This window comes from Dufourea novaeangliae, unplaced genomic scaffold, assembly GCF_001272555.1.
Source record: "Dufourea novaeangliae isolate 0120121106 unplaced genomic scaffold, ASM127255v1 scaffold48, whole genome shotgun sequence".
Classification (NCBI taxonomy): Eukaryota; Metazoa; Arthropoda; class Insecta; order Hymenoptera; family Halictidae; genus Dufourea; species Dufourea novaeangliae.
In genome coordinates, this window is record NW_015373938.1 from 1,369,137 (window position 1) to 1,388,562 (window position 19,426).

A 19,426-nucleotide genomic window follows, 5' to 3' on the forward strand; every position below is an offset into this window, starting at 1 on the left:
TTGGATACAATTTGATTTCATTATCTTATTTTTTTTTAGATATCAAGGTGACCTTGAGTTTTTTCAAGGTCATTGCATTTTTTTTTTTAATACCATTATGCTATATATAACAAGTTATTTACAATTTTCGTATTGAAAAAGAGTGCGTACAACAAAATTAAAAATATAATCAGTAAGTTCCATCTTTTACGATGCGAATGAAACAAGAATGGTCTGTATAGGTAAAATAGTTTCCGAGATAAAAATTCATCTATACTGTCATGTTTGGTTAAATACCGGCTTTTCGCAAATTTCAATGTGTTATAACTTGTTAATAACTTTCAAGCCAGCAAAATGATGACATAAACTCGTCATTATTTCACATAGACTATAATATATTACAGTTTCATCAAAATCAGAAGCCAGAAAGTGATCGATTTGGCGTGGAATGACCCGTAATAAGTTATTTTAGATACTAGTTCTTATTGACTCACCCTGTATATATGCACACGTGTGTATTCGTAGATCCCATTAAGCGGAACACCGTAACGAGCATGAAAATGAAAACAGAAACGATAAATCGCGTTTCCGTTCTCGCATGCACGCTTCCATTTCTCTCGGGTTCCGTCTTTACGGATTGTAAACGGTGCAATTAAAACGTCCCTCCTAGTTCCGAGCTCTCGTCGCGTGGAATATCATAAATTAAACAAACAATTTGACCTTTTAGAAATTTAATCTTTCAACAGCATGGATGACGGTATACAGAAATTGCTATTTAAGTTTTCACCACTGGGTCCATTTGTAAAATCTATTTCATCTTCTTTCTTCGTCCCTTCTGATTCGACAAGACGATATTGTTGAGTTGTAGAAATACTTTGTTAGAAATTTATACGTAATTGTTTTGTTTTGAAACTTAGGATAGTCTATATGACGAATTATACATGTTGGGCCATTCTTACAAGGGACGAAACTTCATATGTCTGTTAAGCAGTCAAAAATAAGAGATACGTATTTTTTTTTATCGGCTGAGACGCGACTTTAAGGGGTGAAATCACCCCTCGAACTTTCGATCCAAAATTTTTTTGTTATAAACAAATCATATTTTGGACAATTTGTTAGCATCATATTATTCTACATAAAAAATGGCAAACCTCGTCCATTAGAAGTTTTCATGTATCTCCCCTGGTTTTCGAGATAGTACTTTCGGGTCGAAACTTCGAGGGGTGGTTTCAATTCTTAAAATTCCGTCTCAGCCGATAAAAAAAAATACGTATCACTTATTTTTAACCGATTAACAGACATACGAAGTTTCATAAAAATCGTAAGGGGACAGTTTAGTGCCTTCCCTTGTTAATGAATTTGGCGGGAAATCAATGGTTGGACGAAACATGTCCAGGGGTCTATTGTTGTCTTTGTCAATTATTGTTCATTTTGAGGAAGGTTAGACTCTTCCGAATTTAGGTTAATTATAATAGATGGTACATTGTTTGAGATAGGGGGGTGTGTTTCGTACTTTCTTACTCTATCCTTTTGTCGTCCGTTTCCATTCTTTCACTTAACACTATTAGAACTACCGAATGCGTCATAATAACGGATGTCAGTTTCCCTCTATCATAATTATAAAAATCATACAGGTGATTTTGCCGAAATTAATGTTCACCTTTAATTTAACATTGTATATGATACTATTTTAGTAATTTCCATTTAATCCAAGTGTATACAGGGTGTAAAAAAGGGTTTCGTTTTAAAAAAACTTCCCTAAAATTGACCTTCACATCGATTTTCTTCGACATTTTTCAAATTTGTGACTTAGGGGTCGAATATGCAAAACAGAGATTTTTAAAATATTTGTACAAATAACTTTACGTACAAAACAAACAGCCCAGATAGCACATGACGCCTTAAAGACGCCCATTTTACGGCTATTTTAGGTCTAAGGCGTCTTTAAGCCGTCTTTAAGACGTCATTAGACGTCATGTGTTATCTGGGAGTTAATTACAAGTTAGAAAAAAGAATCATGTTCATATCTTTAATAGTTACGGAGATAGAAAGTTTGTAATGGTAGTTTTCGTAAAAATCATTTCATCAAATGTTGTTTATTAACAAGTTATTAGAAGGGCAATAATACCTTTTTCCCAGATAGCATGTGACGTCTTAAAGACGCTCATTTTACGGCCATTTTAGGTTTAAGGCGTCTTTAAGCCGTCTTTAAGGCGTCATTAGACGTCATGTGTTATCTGGGAGTTAATTACAAGTTAGAAAAAAGAATCATGTTCATATCTTTAATAGTTACGGAGATAGAAAGTTTGTAATGGTAGTTTTCGTAAAAATCATTTCATCAAATGTTGTTTATTAACAAGTTATTAGAAGGGCAATAATACCTTTTTCCCAGATAGCATGTGACGTCTTAAAGACGCTCATTTTACGGCCATTTTAGGTTTAAGGCGTCTTTAAGCCGTCTTTAAGGCGTCATTAGACGTCATGTGTTATCTGGGAGTTAATTACAAGTTAGAAAAAAGAATCATGTTCATATCTTTAATAGTTACGGAGATAGAAAGTTTGTAATGGTAGTTTTCGTAAAAATCATTTCATTAAATGTTGTTTATTAACAAGTTATTAGAAGGGCAATAATACCTTTTTCCCAGATAGCATGTGACGTCTTCAAGACGCTCATTTTACGGCTATTTTAGGTTTAAGGCGTCTTTAAGCCGTCTTTAGGCGTCATAAGGCGTCATGTGCTATCTGGCAAGAGTGTCCTTCACACAATATGTCAAGGTCAAAGCCATCGAAGCTACATCCCTTAAACGCAACCTCCACCCATTTCAGTACACTGATTCGACGCTCTCAGTTCTACTGTTAAAAGCATCAGTTCGCCAGTAACATACAACCTACCCTGTACGTCGAGCAAAAAATATAAGGGTCTATCAGAGTCCTTTCGAGAAGGATAAATGAACCGACTGAAAGTTCACGTTCGGGCGAAGTAGAATCCAAAGCTGTGTGACGTTAAAAAGGGGGGAGGATGTTGGTTGATTAATTGCACTGTTTACCATGCGCGGCTCGCACGGGGAATTTACATGTAACGGCGAAAACGGAGGGCAAACACGAGGAGCCGAGCATCTGGTGTTCGATGAGTAATGGAACCCCTGGCTAGAGTGTCCTTGATCAATTACGCCCGATCGGGATTAACCGTTGTCCCTTCCCCTGGCTGATCAGCGAGCCAATTTTCGCAACACGTGGATGTGTGTCTGTGTTGTTTACAGATGTTCGACGACATCATTTTCGCCTTCTTCGCCCTCGAGATGACAATCAAGATGGTCGCGATGGGAATATACGGGAAGGGGACGTACCTCGCGGACTCCTGGAACAGGCTCGACTTTTTTATCGTCGCGGCCGGGTGAGTGTTTTTTGGAGGTTGGCGAGAACCATCACAATGGTTTTTTTTTCCCGAAAAGTTGGCGAAAATTCATGAATTCATTGGATTCTCATAAAAATCGGTATTCTCCTGGTTCTGGGGTTGACAGATTCGAATATCTTGCCAGAAATGCAGAATTCAGAAAATTTTATTTTTCCTCGATTTTAACGGGGCATGAATGCAGTTCTAATATGTTGTTGACAATAATAATGAAGAAAGTAAGAGTTAGGATATTAGTTGAGGAACGATATTATGTACAGTGGACTCTGACTATATTGCCACTGAACATGTTGCCACGCGAGGCACTTCCACTTCACACGTACTTTCGAGCACACAAATTCAATTTCCAACACGACCCAGCTTTTGCGCTGAGGCCGACGCTGTGACGATAGAACTTGGCGTGGAGGGGGCTCTGAACTCATTGCCATTTTACTCTCCTAGAGCTCCGATCATGGCAATATAGTTAGAGTCCACTGTATATGTAATATTTAATATGGCTAAACCCGACGATTTATAACATCTTCAGAAGGAAAGTACAAAAGTAAATTCAAAGATAGTTTGTATTGTTTATGTGCAAAGTTATGTTTATAACATATACGTTAATAGTAAAATGGTTTAAATAAACTTTGCTTGATACATTAAACATGCTAGCGTTTTGAAGCCATTAAGAAGCACGAAATTTCGTCAACTTTGGTGGCCTATATCTCACTAACCGATCACTATATTTCACCATTTCCAGCATCATTTGTCACACTGATATGTATACATTAAATTCGTCATACTAGCAACAGCTGCAACCTTTATCAAAAAATTTATTTTGGCCAGCTTTTTGAGAAGAAGGATCATTGTGCGCGAGGAGAAATGTAGTCAACCAAACAGTCCAATTTTTTATTAGCTTTTGCGGTTTTATAGCGGACTTTCAATGGAAGCATCAGTGTTGAAGTATTTCGGTTCTTTGGAGTGAAGACACCTGCTACATGCCAATGTAGGTTTTCCTATTTTTCCGTATATCTTGAAAACTATAGTAGATATAACAAAATTGTTGCAGTTAAAATTTAATGGATTTTTATGCTCTACATGATTGTGCGATGGAACTGTTGAAAATTTTTTGTCTAAATAAATAAATAAATGAACAAATAAATTTTTGACAATTTCATTACACAGTTTTATGGAACATGAGAAGCCATTCAATTTTTGTCCTAACAATTTTTTGATATCTATTATGGTCTTCAATATACACTGGAATATAGGAGAACACACATTAACATTTAAGGGGTGGTTTCATCCTGAGGAACCGAATATCAGCAAAAATGGAAGATTGTTTGATGTTTCTACAGAGGTCCCCTACGTATATGCGAAGTTGTAAAAAACATCGGGATTCTCGGGTTATCGAAATTCCCCTAGTGAGTGAAAGAACAGGTGGCAGCCGTAGAAAGACTTAACAGTTGTGTCAACAACCGAAATAATGTTCACGTTGGTTATATAATCGTGGTGTACTACTACTGGCGAGAAATATTCGGTCGAACAAACCGTAACATTCGTTATAAAAATAATTGACACCTTGAAAGCATCGATGGTGTCAGTAAGCGAATGTGCTTTTGAGATATTTAGAGCTTTCGAAACTATCTTGTAAAACCTAATATGATTATACTGACACATTGAGTGTGATCATTATGTAGTATACAGGGTGATTCGGTAACAATTACTATCTGAAATAACTCGTTACCTATTGATTGTATCCGAATACGTTTTAATGAATTGTGTAGCATTTTAAGGGGCCGATCGGATGGATACAATTTGATTTTTTTATATCTTACTTTTTGTTGAAATATCAAGGTGATTTTAAGTTTTCTCATCTTTTTTCATACTACGTTGTTGCCAATAGAAGGACGAATTCAACGACCTATAGCATGAAGGTATTAAAAAAAAAGATGCATTATGCATGAAAAACTCAAGGTCACCTTAATATGAAAAGAAAAAATCAGATATAATGAAATAAAGTTGTATTCATCCGATGCGTCCCTTACAATGATGTATAATTCATTGAATGTTTTTTGGAATCGCCTTTTATAGGAATATTTCTAGTACATTGCAAACAATTATAAAAAAAGGAAAATTCAGACGATGTTTGTTTATTCATTTTATTACAGTGCCCTGGAATACTGCTTGAACGTGGAGAACATGAATCTGTCGGCGATACGAACGATAAGAGTCCTAAGACCGTTGCGTGCCATCAACAGAATTCCGAGTGAGTATGGAAACAATATTACGATCTTTCTTAAATGCAAAAAAACCAATCACATTTTTAATTTAATTTTCATCAAATTAAATGGTTTCGGTGGAACAATCCACCGAATAACTATTAATGTCTTACCACAGGAAATGTTCAAAGTTGCAAATTCGCATTTTTTTTTAAAAATCAAACTTCTCGAAAACTGAGGTTGCTGGCGAAAAACCGTTTGCACTTTTTTTTTTATTAAATATTTAGCGTATCTAACGTGTTAAAACAAAGAATTGTACTTCGAATGTCCAAAAGCAGTACTAACTCCGTATATCACAAGGGATAGTTGACCCGATTTGACTGCTTATTTTTTTCGCCACCAGATTGCGTGACGTAAATGAGTAAATCCCAATTCAGGGCATAAAAATCTACAAGAAACGACTATTGAATGTTAGAAGTCCAGATGGCTGTTGAATAGTGTAACCAAAGTCGATCACGTTTCGGTGGTCCACCCTGTATAACAAATCTTCGTTCAATTGCAGTTTCCATGAAGATCTGCTGCACTTGCATCGATATTTATTTCACGGGTATGAGTGCCAGGCTGTTACGTGCATTTTATCGCGGCTGTTACGCGACCGTGAGTAATGCCGGCGATTCAGATCCGAAGCGGCGTAACGGTTGCAGCACACTTTTCTTTTCGTGCGAAAGGACAGTTGAGATACTCCAGTCGTCGTGTGTGATGTTTCGCAACGGTATCGGTGAACGTCGACTAAAAATATCGTATTTATCTCGCAACCGTAATTAGAACTTTGGGATTTTATTTAAGGAACGTTAATACGGTTTAGCTTATTTTTTTTTTCTTCATTTAGTCGATCGTTTCTATTTGGGTAAAACTTGTCGAGTTCTCGTTTATTCTTACTAGAACAGAATGATATACATATATGGTACAGCTCAATGGTAAATGACTGATAAAACCGTATGTGGACTTTACGATTGTTTTTTGTGATTTACAATTTCTATTTAATCGATCGTTAAACAGCCACACATTAAATCTGCAGCTGATTCGAATTTTATGCTAGTTTATAAAATAAATATATGTATCTTAAAAATAGTATATTCAACAGTCGTAAATGTTATAAATATATGAAACGAACAAGTTAATTGTAATTGATAAATTACAGTTATTTTTTAGTTACTTTATAGCAATAAGAATAACAATAACAAAATGGAATAACAATAATTGCATTAATGACATTTTTATTGCTTCCTTTTGGATTGCACATACGTTCCGTTATTTTACTTTTCGATATGTATGTGGGTATACGTATTTAACTTAATCCATAAATGGTACGAAACGTTATGAAAAACACTTCGTCATAAATGCATAAAAATCCTTACTCTACTCGCACAACAGTTTTTTGTTTGCTGTATTTCGAAATATAAATTGCAACGAATGAATAAATAAAGAAACTGTTTTTCTCAGTAAAAATAATGCCCATTGAATATGAGTTGATATTTCTCGGCGGGAAATTCAAATTTTCACCTAAATGTAACGACAAAATTATATAGAAAATACAGGGAACCGTTACTTCGTGTAACAAATATCGAAGCAACTGTATTCAATATTAATAAATCTTTTTCACGGAAACATGACGTGTTACTTCTGTATCTATGCATCTAATAATTAATTCACAATTTAAATTCATTAGATATTCCCGCCATTGAGTTTGACAAAAATGGCGCGGTTATGTAAAAGAAAAACCGTTGAACATTATTAAGCGAGCAATGTCCGTAATTATTCACGAAGAAATATTGAATTTACAAAAAAATAGTGCACATAATAAAAATATTATTAACTTTATCTACTATATTCTATTCAAATGCAAAATTCATTCGACTGCATGGAAAACGAATGTTTTACTCACAGCCAGTGAGCAAACTTGAAACGACTTTTATTTCTGAGCAAATCGAATGAACAAATGATGAAGAGTTTTATTTAAAGTCACTGTATGTCATATTAATCCCACTGTACCTATATTCTCCGTGGTTCCCGCGGTGTCGTGCACTTTTATTCAACCGCTTCTTCCGGTTACGTCACAGGGGGTGACATTATTCTTACCCCTTCGGGACGTAAATAGAAGGATCCTTTATTTATCTAGTTTCTAGTGGGAACGACGGCATTGCGACAGACTGCGTAAACGTAAGATCCTTTTTTTCAGAAGAGAGATTCCGTCAGTTGTTGGTTGAGTGACATTTTTCAATTAATTTCTAGCAGTGAGTAAAATGAAAGAGATTCACGCTTTAAATCTGAATAATTATAATCAGTAAGGCCTTACCATCGATGTTCTATCACGATTTAATTTTATTATTTCAAAGGAATTTTTAAATATTTAAGTGCTAAAACTACAGTGATCCCTCGATGAATGCGACATGAGCAACCGCGTTATTAGGGGGTGTCCTCCTTTGGAACTAATCTAAACAGAGTAAACAAAAGCTAAGCAGAGACTCGGATTTGGACAAAAAACAAAATGAGAAGACCTGAGTATGTCGCACTCAGTGACAATATTTGGAACATTACTTAACGATCGGCAGTACGAATATTCTTTCAATGACATCCAAGTATTAGAAAAACGGTATTACTTCGACTGCTACCTACATAGCATGTGACGCCTTGAGAACGCCCATTATACGGCTATTTTTAAGTTTAAGGCGTCTTTAAGCCGCCATTAAGCCGTGTTAAGCCGTCTCCCAGATAGCACCTGACGCCTTTAAGATGTCCATTTTACGGCTATTCTAGGTTTAAGGCGCCTTTAAGTCGTCTTCAAGACGTCTTTAGGCGACATGTACTATCTGGGCTGTGTGTTATCTGGGTACTGCCGTTATTTATCGTTAGCAAACACATTGTTTATAAAAAAAATTTTATGAAAAACAAATTTTTGTACAGCATACCAAAAAGATGCAGTTAACCTCCATCCGTCCCTTGTGTCAATTTGACACAGTTTTCTCTTAAGAAATGACGTTATTCTGTCATGTGTAGGTAAATTTAGCTTCGTGATTTTTATTTTAAAGAGTTTGCAAACTTAACGACTTATCATTTCATTGTATTAATTTTTACCACTGGGTCAATCTGACACCGAGAGACAAAGTAAGTTGAGAAAATGATGGACGGTTGAGGGTTACTAGAGTGGACGGCCATGTATTTTGAGACATAACGTAGCTGAGGAAGAAAAAACGGTAATCTTCCCTATTATTTTCCTTGTTCCAGGTATGAGGATACTGGTGATGCTGTTGCTCGACACGCTTCCCATGCTGGGCAACGTGTTGCTGTTGTGTTTCTTCGTATTCTTCATATTCGGGATCGTCGGCGTTCAATTATGGGAGGGTATACTGCGTCAACGTTGCTTCCTGAAGGCTCTGCCGAACGTCCGATATCCCGAGTGAGTACGCGACGACGAGTTTTGCACGTTCGTTTCGACTTCCTCCGTTCGCGTTCTTGCGAAGCGCCTCGCCGCCATCTTGTCCGTTTATTATTACGCTTTGCATGCATCCATTCCGCCCGTTTCCTTCTTCTTTTTCCATCTCGTTACCTCCTCCCCCCCTCCCCCTTGCTTCCTCCCGCCCGACCGATCGCAACGTGCGCGTACAGTCAGAGTCTGTACGAACATCGACGACCCGTGTGTGCATTCTATTTCAAGAAGATGGTGCAATCACGGCCACGCGACTGGATAAGTATTAACTCAGCCGTCGGCCGCCGCCGTCGAGTCGCGTCGGGCGGGTGGAGGATGTCAAGGGAGAAAACAGGGTCGCTTTGTTCGACGCATCGTCCCATGAACCATGCGACCCCCTTTGCACTCGATATACACGTTTCGGCGATTAAAGAGGTATTTCTGTAGGTTGGTTTTAAAGAAAACAGTTAAGTAGTTGAAACGGAACTATATTTTGGTGGTTATGGTGCTATGTAGATCAACTTTGAGCTGATCTGGAGTAGAGGAAAAGAGGGTTAAATAGAATATTCGTTTTTCCAGTAACGAGTTGTGCCATTTTCATCTGATCAGGAGTTAAGGAAAAGAGGGTTAAAAGGAGCAATTGTTTCTTCTATTGAGGGGTTAGACCATTTTGACCTGATCTGGAGTTGAGGAAAAGAGGGTTAAAAGGAGCAATTGTTTCTTCTATTGAGGGGTTAGACCATTTTGACCTGATCTGGAGTTGAGGAAAAGAGAGTTAAATAGAATATTTGTTTTTCCATTAACGAGTTGGGCCATTTTAATCTGATCAGGAGTTGAGGAAAAGAGGGTTAAATAGAATATTCGTTTTTCCATTAACGAGTTGTGCCATTTTGACCTGATCAGGAGTTAAGGAAAAGAGGGTTAAATAGAATACTCGTTTTTTCCATTAACGAGTTGGGCCATTTTAATCTGATCAGGAGTTGAGGAAAAGAGGGTCAAATGGAGCAATTGTTTCTTCTATTGAGGGGTTAGTCCACTTTGACCTTATCAGGAACTAAGAAAAAGAGGGTTAGATGAAACTTTGTTTCTTCCATAGACCATTTTCGTCTGATCAGGAATTAAGGAAAAGAGAGTTACATAGAACTTATTTCTTCCATTAACAGATTAGACCACTTTGACCTGACCAGGAATTAAGGAAAATGGGTTTACGTAGAAATCAGTTTCTTCTACAAATGGGTTGGACCATATTCACCTGATGAGAACTGGAGAAAAAAATTGTTAAATGGAACTTTATTTCTTCAGTTAAGGGGTTAAACCGCTCTCAGCTGATTAGGATTTAAGGAAAAGAGGTTAAGTGGAGCCTAATTTCTTCTATTAAGGGGTTAGACCACTTAGACCTGATCAGGAGTTAAGAAAAGGAGGGCTATATGAAACTTTGTTTCTTCCATTCACGGGTGAGACTACTTTCACCTGATCAGGAGTTAAGAAAAAGAGGGTTAGATGGGACTTTATTTCTTCCATTAAGGGCCTAGACTACTTTGATCTGATCAGAACTTAAGGAAAACAGGGTTAGATGAAACTTTGTTTCTTTCATTAATGGATCAGACTATTTTGACCTGATCAGGATTAAGGAAAAAGGATTAAATGGAACTTTATTTCTTCCATTAACGGGATTAGGTCACTTTGACTTGATCAGGAGTTAAGGAAGGAGAGTTAGATGGGAAGTTACTTCTTCTATTGAGAGTTTAAACCACTTTGACCTGTTCAGAACTCAAGGAAAAGAGGACTTGATGGAACTTTGCTTCTTCCATTAACGAGTCAGACCACTTTCATCTAATGAAGAGTTCAGGAAAAGAGGTTTAAATGGAATTTCGTAGAACTAACATCAAACCTGAAAGTCACAAAAACACAAGTGTCAATTCGTTTTACAATTCACAAGACGAGTACCAATTACAGAAACGTTCGAGTGCAAAGGGTTAATTTCTTTCACTTTCATGAAAGCACTTTCCAATATTTCGGTGGGTTGTTCACTAATAATCTGTCAAACTGAGAAAAAACTGATTCCGAAAATATCTCGAAAATATTACAATTTTTGTTCCACACGTTTTCATTCTCCATTCAAAGAAAATATAGCAGTTTCCATCTTCCTGTTCCGAAAACTGAAACTCAGACCCAACTTTTCGATTTTACTTTCACTTCTTCGGAATCATTTTATTCTCGCCACTATCACACGAAAATGAAACTTTAAAGTCGAACTCATTAGAGTATACCAGTGAAAGTAGTCTCTACAATTCTGCAAAAACCTCGGAATGCAAGATTACTACATACTTTTCACGTAATTTTCTCCGCCACGTACTAATTTCCGTTAAACTAAAGCTGTGCATCCCCACGTGTAATCTCTGTAATTTTTTCTTCCATTTCACAGCGAGGCGAATGATGGTTCTCTTTTCTTCGTTGTTTTTTTTTCTTTTTACGGAGAAGAAGCTTTGTAGAGTTTCTTCGGTCGACGGCCAGGCCTACATTTTCACCGTTTTTCTTTGTAGCTTTTTATTTTTGGCTTCGCGTATTGTTGACGCGTCTCCTTTTTTCCCGCGATATTTTCCCAGCGTATGGTACAGGTCGTTCCATCTATATGGGACAATTTCAGAATTTTTTTCGTCTCTTTTTTCATCGTTTATATTTCCGAGATAAGATGTCCATTCTCGACGAAGATCTAAATAGCTTCCACGGTGTACTATTTCCAGCGTCGGCAATTAAAACTTCTTTGCAAGTCAAGCGCTTCCGTGGCTCCCTGATTCTATTTTCAGTGGCTGTTGGAGAGGCCAAATATTTGTCTTATATGGGTTGATCCCCCTCCATTATTCAAACGACCCTTTACCAAACATTTTGCGATTGCATTACGCTCCTCAAGGCTGATAAAGCGATTACTGTTTTTAACAATATCTTTTTTATCGTTCATAATTATACAGTCAATAATATTTTTATTATTATAAATATCTACTTTATTTTTAATGACATGAGAAATGTTTCAAACGTCGTTCGAATCATTTCAAAAGCGAAGTTTCGTAAATAGAACATTTTTTTCCATTTTTTTTTGCTAACAGTAACAAGTTTGTTTTCGAATCTTTTTAGGGACTGCAGTACTTTTCTGTAATAATAACGAATAGTGTTAATTATTTAAACAATTGTTCGGATTCCATTTTATTTAAAAACTGCAAATAATAAATAATAACTGAATCGCAAACGGAAAGTAATAACTTGTTATGTTCTTTAATATTTGATCAAAATTAATAAAACTGTGAGACTATCTAAATAACAAATTGGCCTCGTGGTCTCGTTACTATCAAGTTGAGTAATGGAGGTTCTATGACAATTATTTTACCTTTTTGCCACAGAAATATTACATAATCAAAATTATCGTCTGAGATAACTTATTTTGGAATCCATAGTTTTGCATTGACGGACATTTGTTAAACAAAAGTTATCAGGACCAAGGTAGCACATGTCGTCTTGAAGACGCCCATTTTACGGCTATTTTAGGTCTAAAGGGCCTTTAAGCCCCCTTCAAGCCGTCATTAGGCGTCACGTGTCATCTGGCGAGAAAAATTTTGGAGCTCGATTTTTCGTTCAAATTTTCGTTAACTACGAATTAAAATTTCGTTCGACAACATTCAAGAAAATGTATATATGTTAGGGCTGGAACTTCTTGTCGAATTTTTTTGTATTCGAATATTCGAACACTTCAGATGATCAATTCTTGACGAATATAATTCGAATATCAGTGTATCCGAATACTATTCGAATATTTAATTTTTGTCCATTTCACTACTGTAAGCCAAAACTAAAAAGTAAATGTTGTGGAATGTCTTAAATGACAATAAAGTTTGAAAACAATAATAAACCTAAAGAACTTGATTTATAATTCACATCACACCATTCAAATGCGTACTACGAATATTTAAATACATACTTGATCACTACACAAGATATTTGAATACTTAAATATTCGAACAGTCAAGTATTCAAATACTTAAATATTCGAATACTTAAATATTCGAACAGTCACATATTTGAATACTTAAATATTCGAACAGTCAAATATTTGAATACTTAAATATTCGAATAGTATTCAAATACTCGAGTATTCGAATGTTGAAGTAAGTATTCGACGTTTATTGGTAGTATTCGAATAGTTATAAAATATTCGAATACTAAATTATTCGAATAGTCCCATCTCTAATATACATATGTAATTAAATTTATGAATGACAAATCGAAAAAACTTATGTTAAGATCGTTGGGTTATCCGACGAAGTATTGATTCAGTGTGATACAGTTTGTCTACAATTTACCAACGATAAAGAAAATATTATTCCGAACCTCAGGATCGAATATTAACCTCATGGCAGAATTTTTAAACAAATGTCCACCAATCCACGAGCGCAGATTCAATAAATAAGTGTTCTGCATCTTTGAAAGAGCCACAGACGCGCAGTCACGCGACTGTATCTACTCAACAAACCGTTTACATGCAGTTCCGTTCGCGCAGTATACACTGAAATGCATGGCGAAGATAGCAGTATACGCTTAAAATAAATTTTTTATTTTGTCGTGAATTTTTCCACTCGGTTCTTTCTTACAGCGAACTCTTCACGTGATCGGGCCCCAAAATTGATCATCCATTTACTATATTTCTTCTTCCAATTTCAATTACTTTTCCCATTCAGATACATTAACAAATCTTGTTGGAATCGTAAACATTTCAATTTGAATTCGAACAATTACGATTCAATTATTGCTCATGCACGTTTCGCGTATACGCGTACTATATCGATCTTGATGGAAAGCTGTAGAAACCAAAGGATTGTTTCGAATTCATACATATGAAAATTCTCCGAAACGGATTTACCTGACAAATTGCACTCGAGTATTTTTTTTATTGGGAGCAGCAATAAAAAATTTTATATATTTTTTTCAATATAACGTATATTTTTGAAGAAATCGATAGATTGTTCTGATTTACTTCTGCAGTATTTGTCCTTTTTCCCCAAATGGCCTTCACTATTTTTATGCGGGGAAACGGCGGGAAAATGCTTTGAATTTAAACTGTACCTAGATATTATCGTTAGATTTCGCTTGCTTTTACAAACCTAACTGTAGAAAAACTAGTTTTTTTTTTAAACAATTTGGAATATTTTTTAGTAAAGTAGATTTAATGTGAATGGATAACCATTTATGAAGAGTAGTGTATATTTATCACAAATGCTATTCTTTTAACTTTCTTCAACGTTATGGATCTCACTTGAATTTGGTTTATTTAATATGTTAATTAATAACTGTGTTATCTATATCTGGTTGATACAGGCCTACTCCGTAATGTGCAAAGTTTGAAATAAATCCCTTTCGAATAATTGTATGGATTTTGAACATGGCACTTTTAGGAGACACAATTTTTGTATAGTGCTGGTAAAGTTAAACTACATTGCAAGGTTTTTCTATAATTATTTCCTATTTATACACATTATGGGTCGAAAAGCATGTTTCAGCATATAATAGTAATTTCTTATACGACACGTTAACAGTAAGTCAAAAATATAAATATTTTCGTATTTTTCATTTTGTCTTCGAAGCTGTAATGAACTGATAAGTGAGACTTGTCCGACCAAAAATGAGGTCGAAACACGACATATTTTTTGAACGATTTTTAACCCTTGAACGATGTTTCCTGGGTCTGCTATGACCCCACGTTTTAAAAGTTCAGCTTGTAAAAATTAATTTACATTATAATTAATTACATTACATTCCAAAGTAAATCGATAGGGGTCTTAACGGACCCAAGCACCGCCGTGGCTACCGACTTCCTACATACATAACTTAAAACTGTCTCACAATTCAAATCACGTGTATGCTTGAAAATACCAATTCATTATCTAGACAAAGAGTTTCGAATAACGACTAAAAAAGTACTTCGTCTTTTTTAATCGATTAAATGTGAAAATACGAATTTATATAATAAAATAATATTTCTTCTCGAACGAAATAGACACTTGGTGAACAATTACATTTAATTTCGATAACTGTGGTAACATCCGGATGATGATCTTAGATAATGCTGAAGAATAAAATTGTGCCTAACTCTGGTTTGGGCCCATTTCCATCGAGATAACCTCAAAAATTCATTACTAGCTCCTCCATGAAAACATAATGGAAAATATAAAATTCTAAGCTTTCAGTATATCACTGGGTACATCTGTCAAGCACCCCGATTCTCGAGCAAAATTCGCTACAGATCATTCCTAACAGACATCGACCGACGTCTATACATTCGGTCACATATAATATTCGATTATCTTGAGCATTAAGCGAATTTTTCGTGGAATTTTATGTTTTCAAATTACAAAAAAAGTATATCTAAATGCCATTTTTAACAAACATTTATTAGTTTATATTCCAATAAATGTTCATTAAAAATAGATTTTGGATATAGTTTTTCAATTTGCTAACCTACAACTCCACGCGAAATTCGTTTAATGCCCATGATGGCCGAATACAGTAATTACTCGATGAGTGTTCGAAGGCTCCTCGATACTTAACATCAAATATGTTATGAATTAATGGCCGTACGCAGTGGAAATAAATATCCTTGGCTTCGGAATTCCAAGCCCTACCACTGGACTGAATCTCATTCAAAAGTCAGCATTACACCTGGAATCCTTCGAACACTGATCGTAGATGTACTGTTTACATTTTTGATCAATTGTAGATTGTTTTCGTCGGAACTTTATTTCAACCAAAAAAAAAAAACTCTTAACACGGTAAATAGGGTTAGTTCATCCTCTCTCATCCGATGATCAAACACAAAAAAGAAAAAAAAATGCTAAAACCCATAGACGTAAGTGTACACATGACCGTAGGGGGCAGTGACAGGCTATTGTTTCGCTGTTGCAGGTTACTCTCGGACGAGTACTCGGTTCGATCACGCATTTAGTAAGCTCTAGTAGAGAACAATGTGCTGTGCATATGTATCTCTAACTACCACAACTAAATCTGCATAGAGACACGGATCTAGACGTGCATCAGTGTGTGCATATTCATGTATATACATGCATACGTCGCGTGCATATGTACATATCTCTCTTTCTCTCTATTTCTATCTCTATACATATATCTCTCTCTATCTGTATGTTCTCTTGATCATTGCGCGAGTGTACAGATGTGTGCATTATTATTATTATATAGTGTGTCTCACGCAACATACATAGAAGCATGTCACATGATATTGTATGTATATGAGAGGTGAATAAAATACTATTTCGAACCGATTCCAAATAGTGGGAAAATTGTCGTTCGACGCTGATGGGGGATGGTCTGATTGGTTAAGGGACAGGGGCTAGTGATGGGCGATATTGATCGATAACTCTACATATCGATATTTGCTGATCGATGTATCGATATTCGCCTATCGATGTATCGATATTTACCTATCGACATATCGCTATTTACCTATCGATTTATCGATATTATTTAATTTAAGTAAAATAATTACTTCATACTATGCAAAAATTTTAATTTTTTAAAATTTTTCTTGATCCAAAATGACAATCTCTTGAATATATGCAGCTTATTTTTTGATTGGTAAATTTATAGGATTTTCGTGTCGATACTTTTTGAACAATATTTATCATGTATCGATATTTAACGAAAAACTAAACATCGATTAGCATTATTGATATTGGAAGCAATATCGCACATCTCTAACGGGGGCTCGGCCTTAAGAAAAACCTTAAGTAAACCCTAGAATACTAAACTATCGTATAAATTATGTCTTCGAATTCATGATTCTCAGGAATCTTACTTCTCCATTAATTCTTAAGTCTGGTTATTCTATACAGGGTGATACCTATTTGAAGTGGTACACGCACAATTATCTTCTAAACTATTCTTCTTAACTATTTACAAAGTTTGTTTGGTTTCAAGGGGGAACATCTTGGTGGTATACTTTTTTTGCAATATATATTGCATTTTTAATTTTCCGTCAGATCCCAAAAGGTTGCAATGTATTCCATATGCTATTTAGCAAGAGTCAATAAGCTTTCTTAACCGTTGTTGCATTTCTGTATAAATAATGAAAATAGAAATTATTTTCAATTTTTTAGCGCATTTACAAAAAATAACGGGAATAGAACTAATATGGCAGCTGATACAAGAACCACAACTGAAACTGATATGCTCTGAAATTTCGGTTCTTCATAACAGTTATTTAGAATAAAGGCTCAGTGCCGAGAAGCCTTCGGACAATCATCGAGGATTTACTGTAAATAAGATTTGTAACCACCACCAAGGTGTTCCCCCTTAAAACCCAACGAATTCTGCTTAATAAGTTTTTTGTTCATACCAAAATAGTTAAGAAGATAATTCTACGTTTACCACTTCAAGTGGGTCTCACCTTGCATACTTGAAACGAATTTTTCTTTATCTCGATAAAAATAATATTTTTCCAAATACTTATTCCTTTCAGTCGTCATTTTTTAATGATTCAGTAATAATGTTTAAGTCATATAGGATAGTTTAGTGATCTCTAGGACGAATATGCAACGGGACAGGAGGCTTGTCCACTTCGAAACGGTATTTTACCATGTCCTCTGGGTTTGACCTGTCCGTATGCCAACGTTTTGTGTGCTCGTGTTATGAGCTGACACTGCTGGCGGCCGCAACGCAGCCCACCGCACCGCCCGTGACCCTCTATTGTGTATATACGGGGTGTTTCCTTTCCATCGATCCACTATGATGTCGGTGGAAATTGTGTATCGATGTACGAGGGAATGTTTGCCTTTGGGAACGGGATGATTTCGGTGCAGGAGGGTTGTGTACAGTGGACTCTTTGCTTGGTTCGAGTGTGTGGCTCAACATTATTTTAATTTTCTCAGATTACTGTCCAATCACGGTTCAGATCGAGAATACGGAATAGAGATTCGTTAGTCAATCGCCCTTTGGGGGCGGGAAAACTAACCTCAAAGTTAAGTAGGCGCTGTCACTTTCTCGATGTATAATACTTAAAGTACAGAAGATGGAAGAAAATGTTTTGAACGAAAGTTTAATGGCATAATAAGCACTATAAACACGGCGTAACGAAATTATGAAAAGATGTTTTCTAAAATCTTTTTTGAAGAAAAAATATTTTTTTCCAAATTTTGTTAACGGGGGTTTATAGCGTTTATTGTACCGATAAACTTTTGTTTGAAACATTTTTCTGTATCTCTTGTACTTTAGGCGTTATTTGATAAAATATTTGAGTTTGAGGTTAGTTTTCACACACGTAAAGGACGATTGGATATGAAGGAAACACATCCTTATTCTTCTCTTGAAACATTCTATAAGTTTCATTTCAATCCGCGAATCATCGTTCGTGGGTTTCCCTTGGTTAGTCTTGTACATGCATAAATATTTCTTGTGAGAGTACTATTAGAAGCAGGGTAAACGAAGATGTGACGGTACACGTTAAATGTATTAAAATGATAAAGTATAACTGATAGAAATTTATTATATTTCATTACGAAAAAATGTCTAATGTATGTACAGTAGAGCTCCGCGTATCCGAACACTCTAATATCCGAACATTCTACTATCCGAACACTTATGTCTCCTTATTGGTTCGGATATGGGAGGCTGTAATGTATTGATGGATTAAATGTTATGGAAATAAAAAATTACTCGAAATGTTCCTGGTGTCTGTTAGCAATATTGATTTAGATATCGATTTTAACAACTATATTTTACGTTTTTTGAAGAAAAAAAAAACAAAATGAGATTCCACTAAACTTTAAGAAACACTGCGAAATAATTTTAATTAATTTGCATTAAAATGAAAGTTAGTAAAAATAGTTAATAATTTAGAACATGAGTAATTGTTACGTGTGATTAATAGTTAATACTAATAATAACAGAACAATCTCAAATTAGTTTTCGTTAAAATGAAAGTCAGTGGAAATAGTTACAAAAGTTAGAACAGAAGTAATTTTTTTGAATTGTTACGTGTGATTAATTTGTCAAGGTCGTTTGCGAAAGCTCTGTTCGCTAATTAGTGCAGTACTTTTTTAGAAGTATAATCGGCTTTGCGGCTTTCTGCCGCACGTTGGGCGATATACGGTTCCTTCTCTCGTCGTGCTTCTCGTGTTTATCTACGACAAATTAATATTTATCTCATACAGCGCAGTCCAAGATAAGCTCCGGGGCTTAAAGAGGCTCCCCGCAATGCCTCTGTTAAATGTTGAGTTTATCCACCCCATGTATAAATATGTATATCGTGATTCGTAGAAGGAACGTAGTAATTGAAATTCCTCCTCTAGAGTGAAGGAAAATTATTTTTTT

General features: G+C 35.6%; 1 protein-coding gene across 1 annotated transcript in view; it reads left to right on the top strand.

Moving 5' to 3' along the window:
• LOC107185505 (voltage-dependent T-type calcium channel subunit alpha-1G-like) overlaps positions 1-19,426 on the top strand; it is a 126,388-nt gene that overhangs the window by 39,085 nt on the left and 67,877 nt on the right. Inside the window, 3 exon segments of the mRNA XM_015573197.1 lie at positions 3,240-3,373; positions 5,542-5,639; positions 8,878-9,049. Coding sequence (XP_015428683.1) covers positions 3,240-3,373; positions 5,542-5,639; positions 8,878-9,049 — 404 coding nt within the window.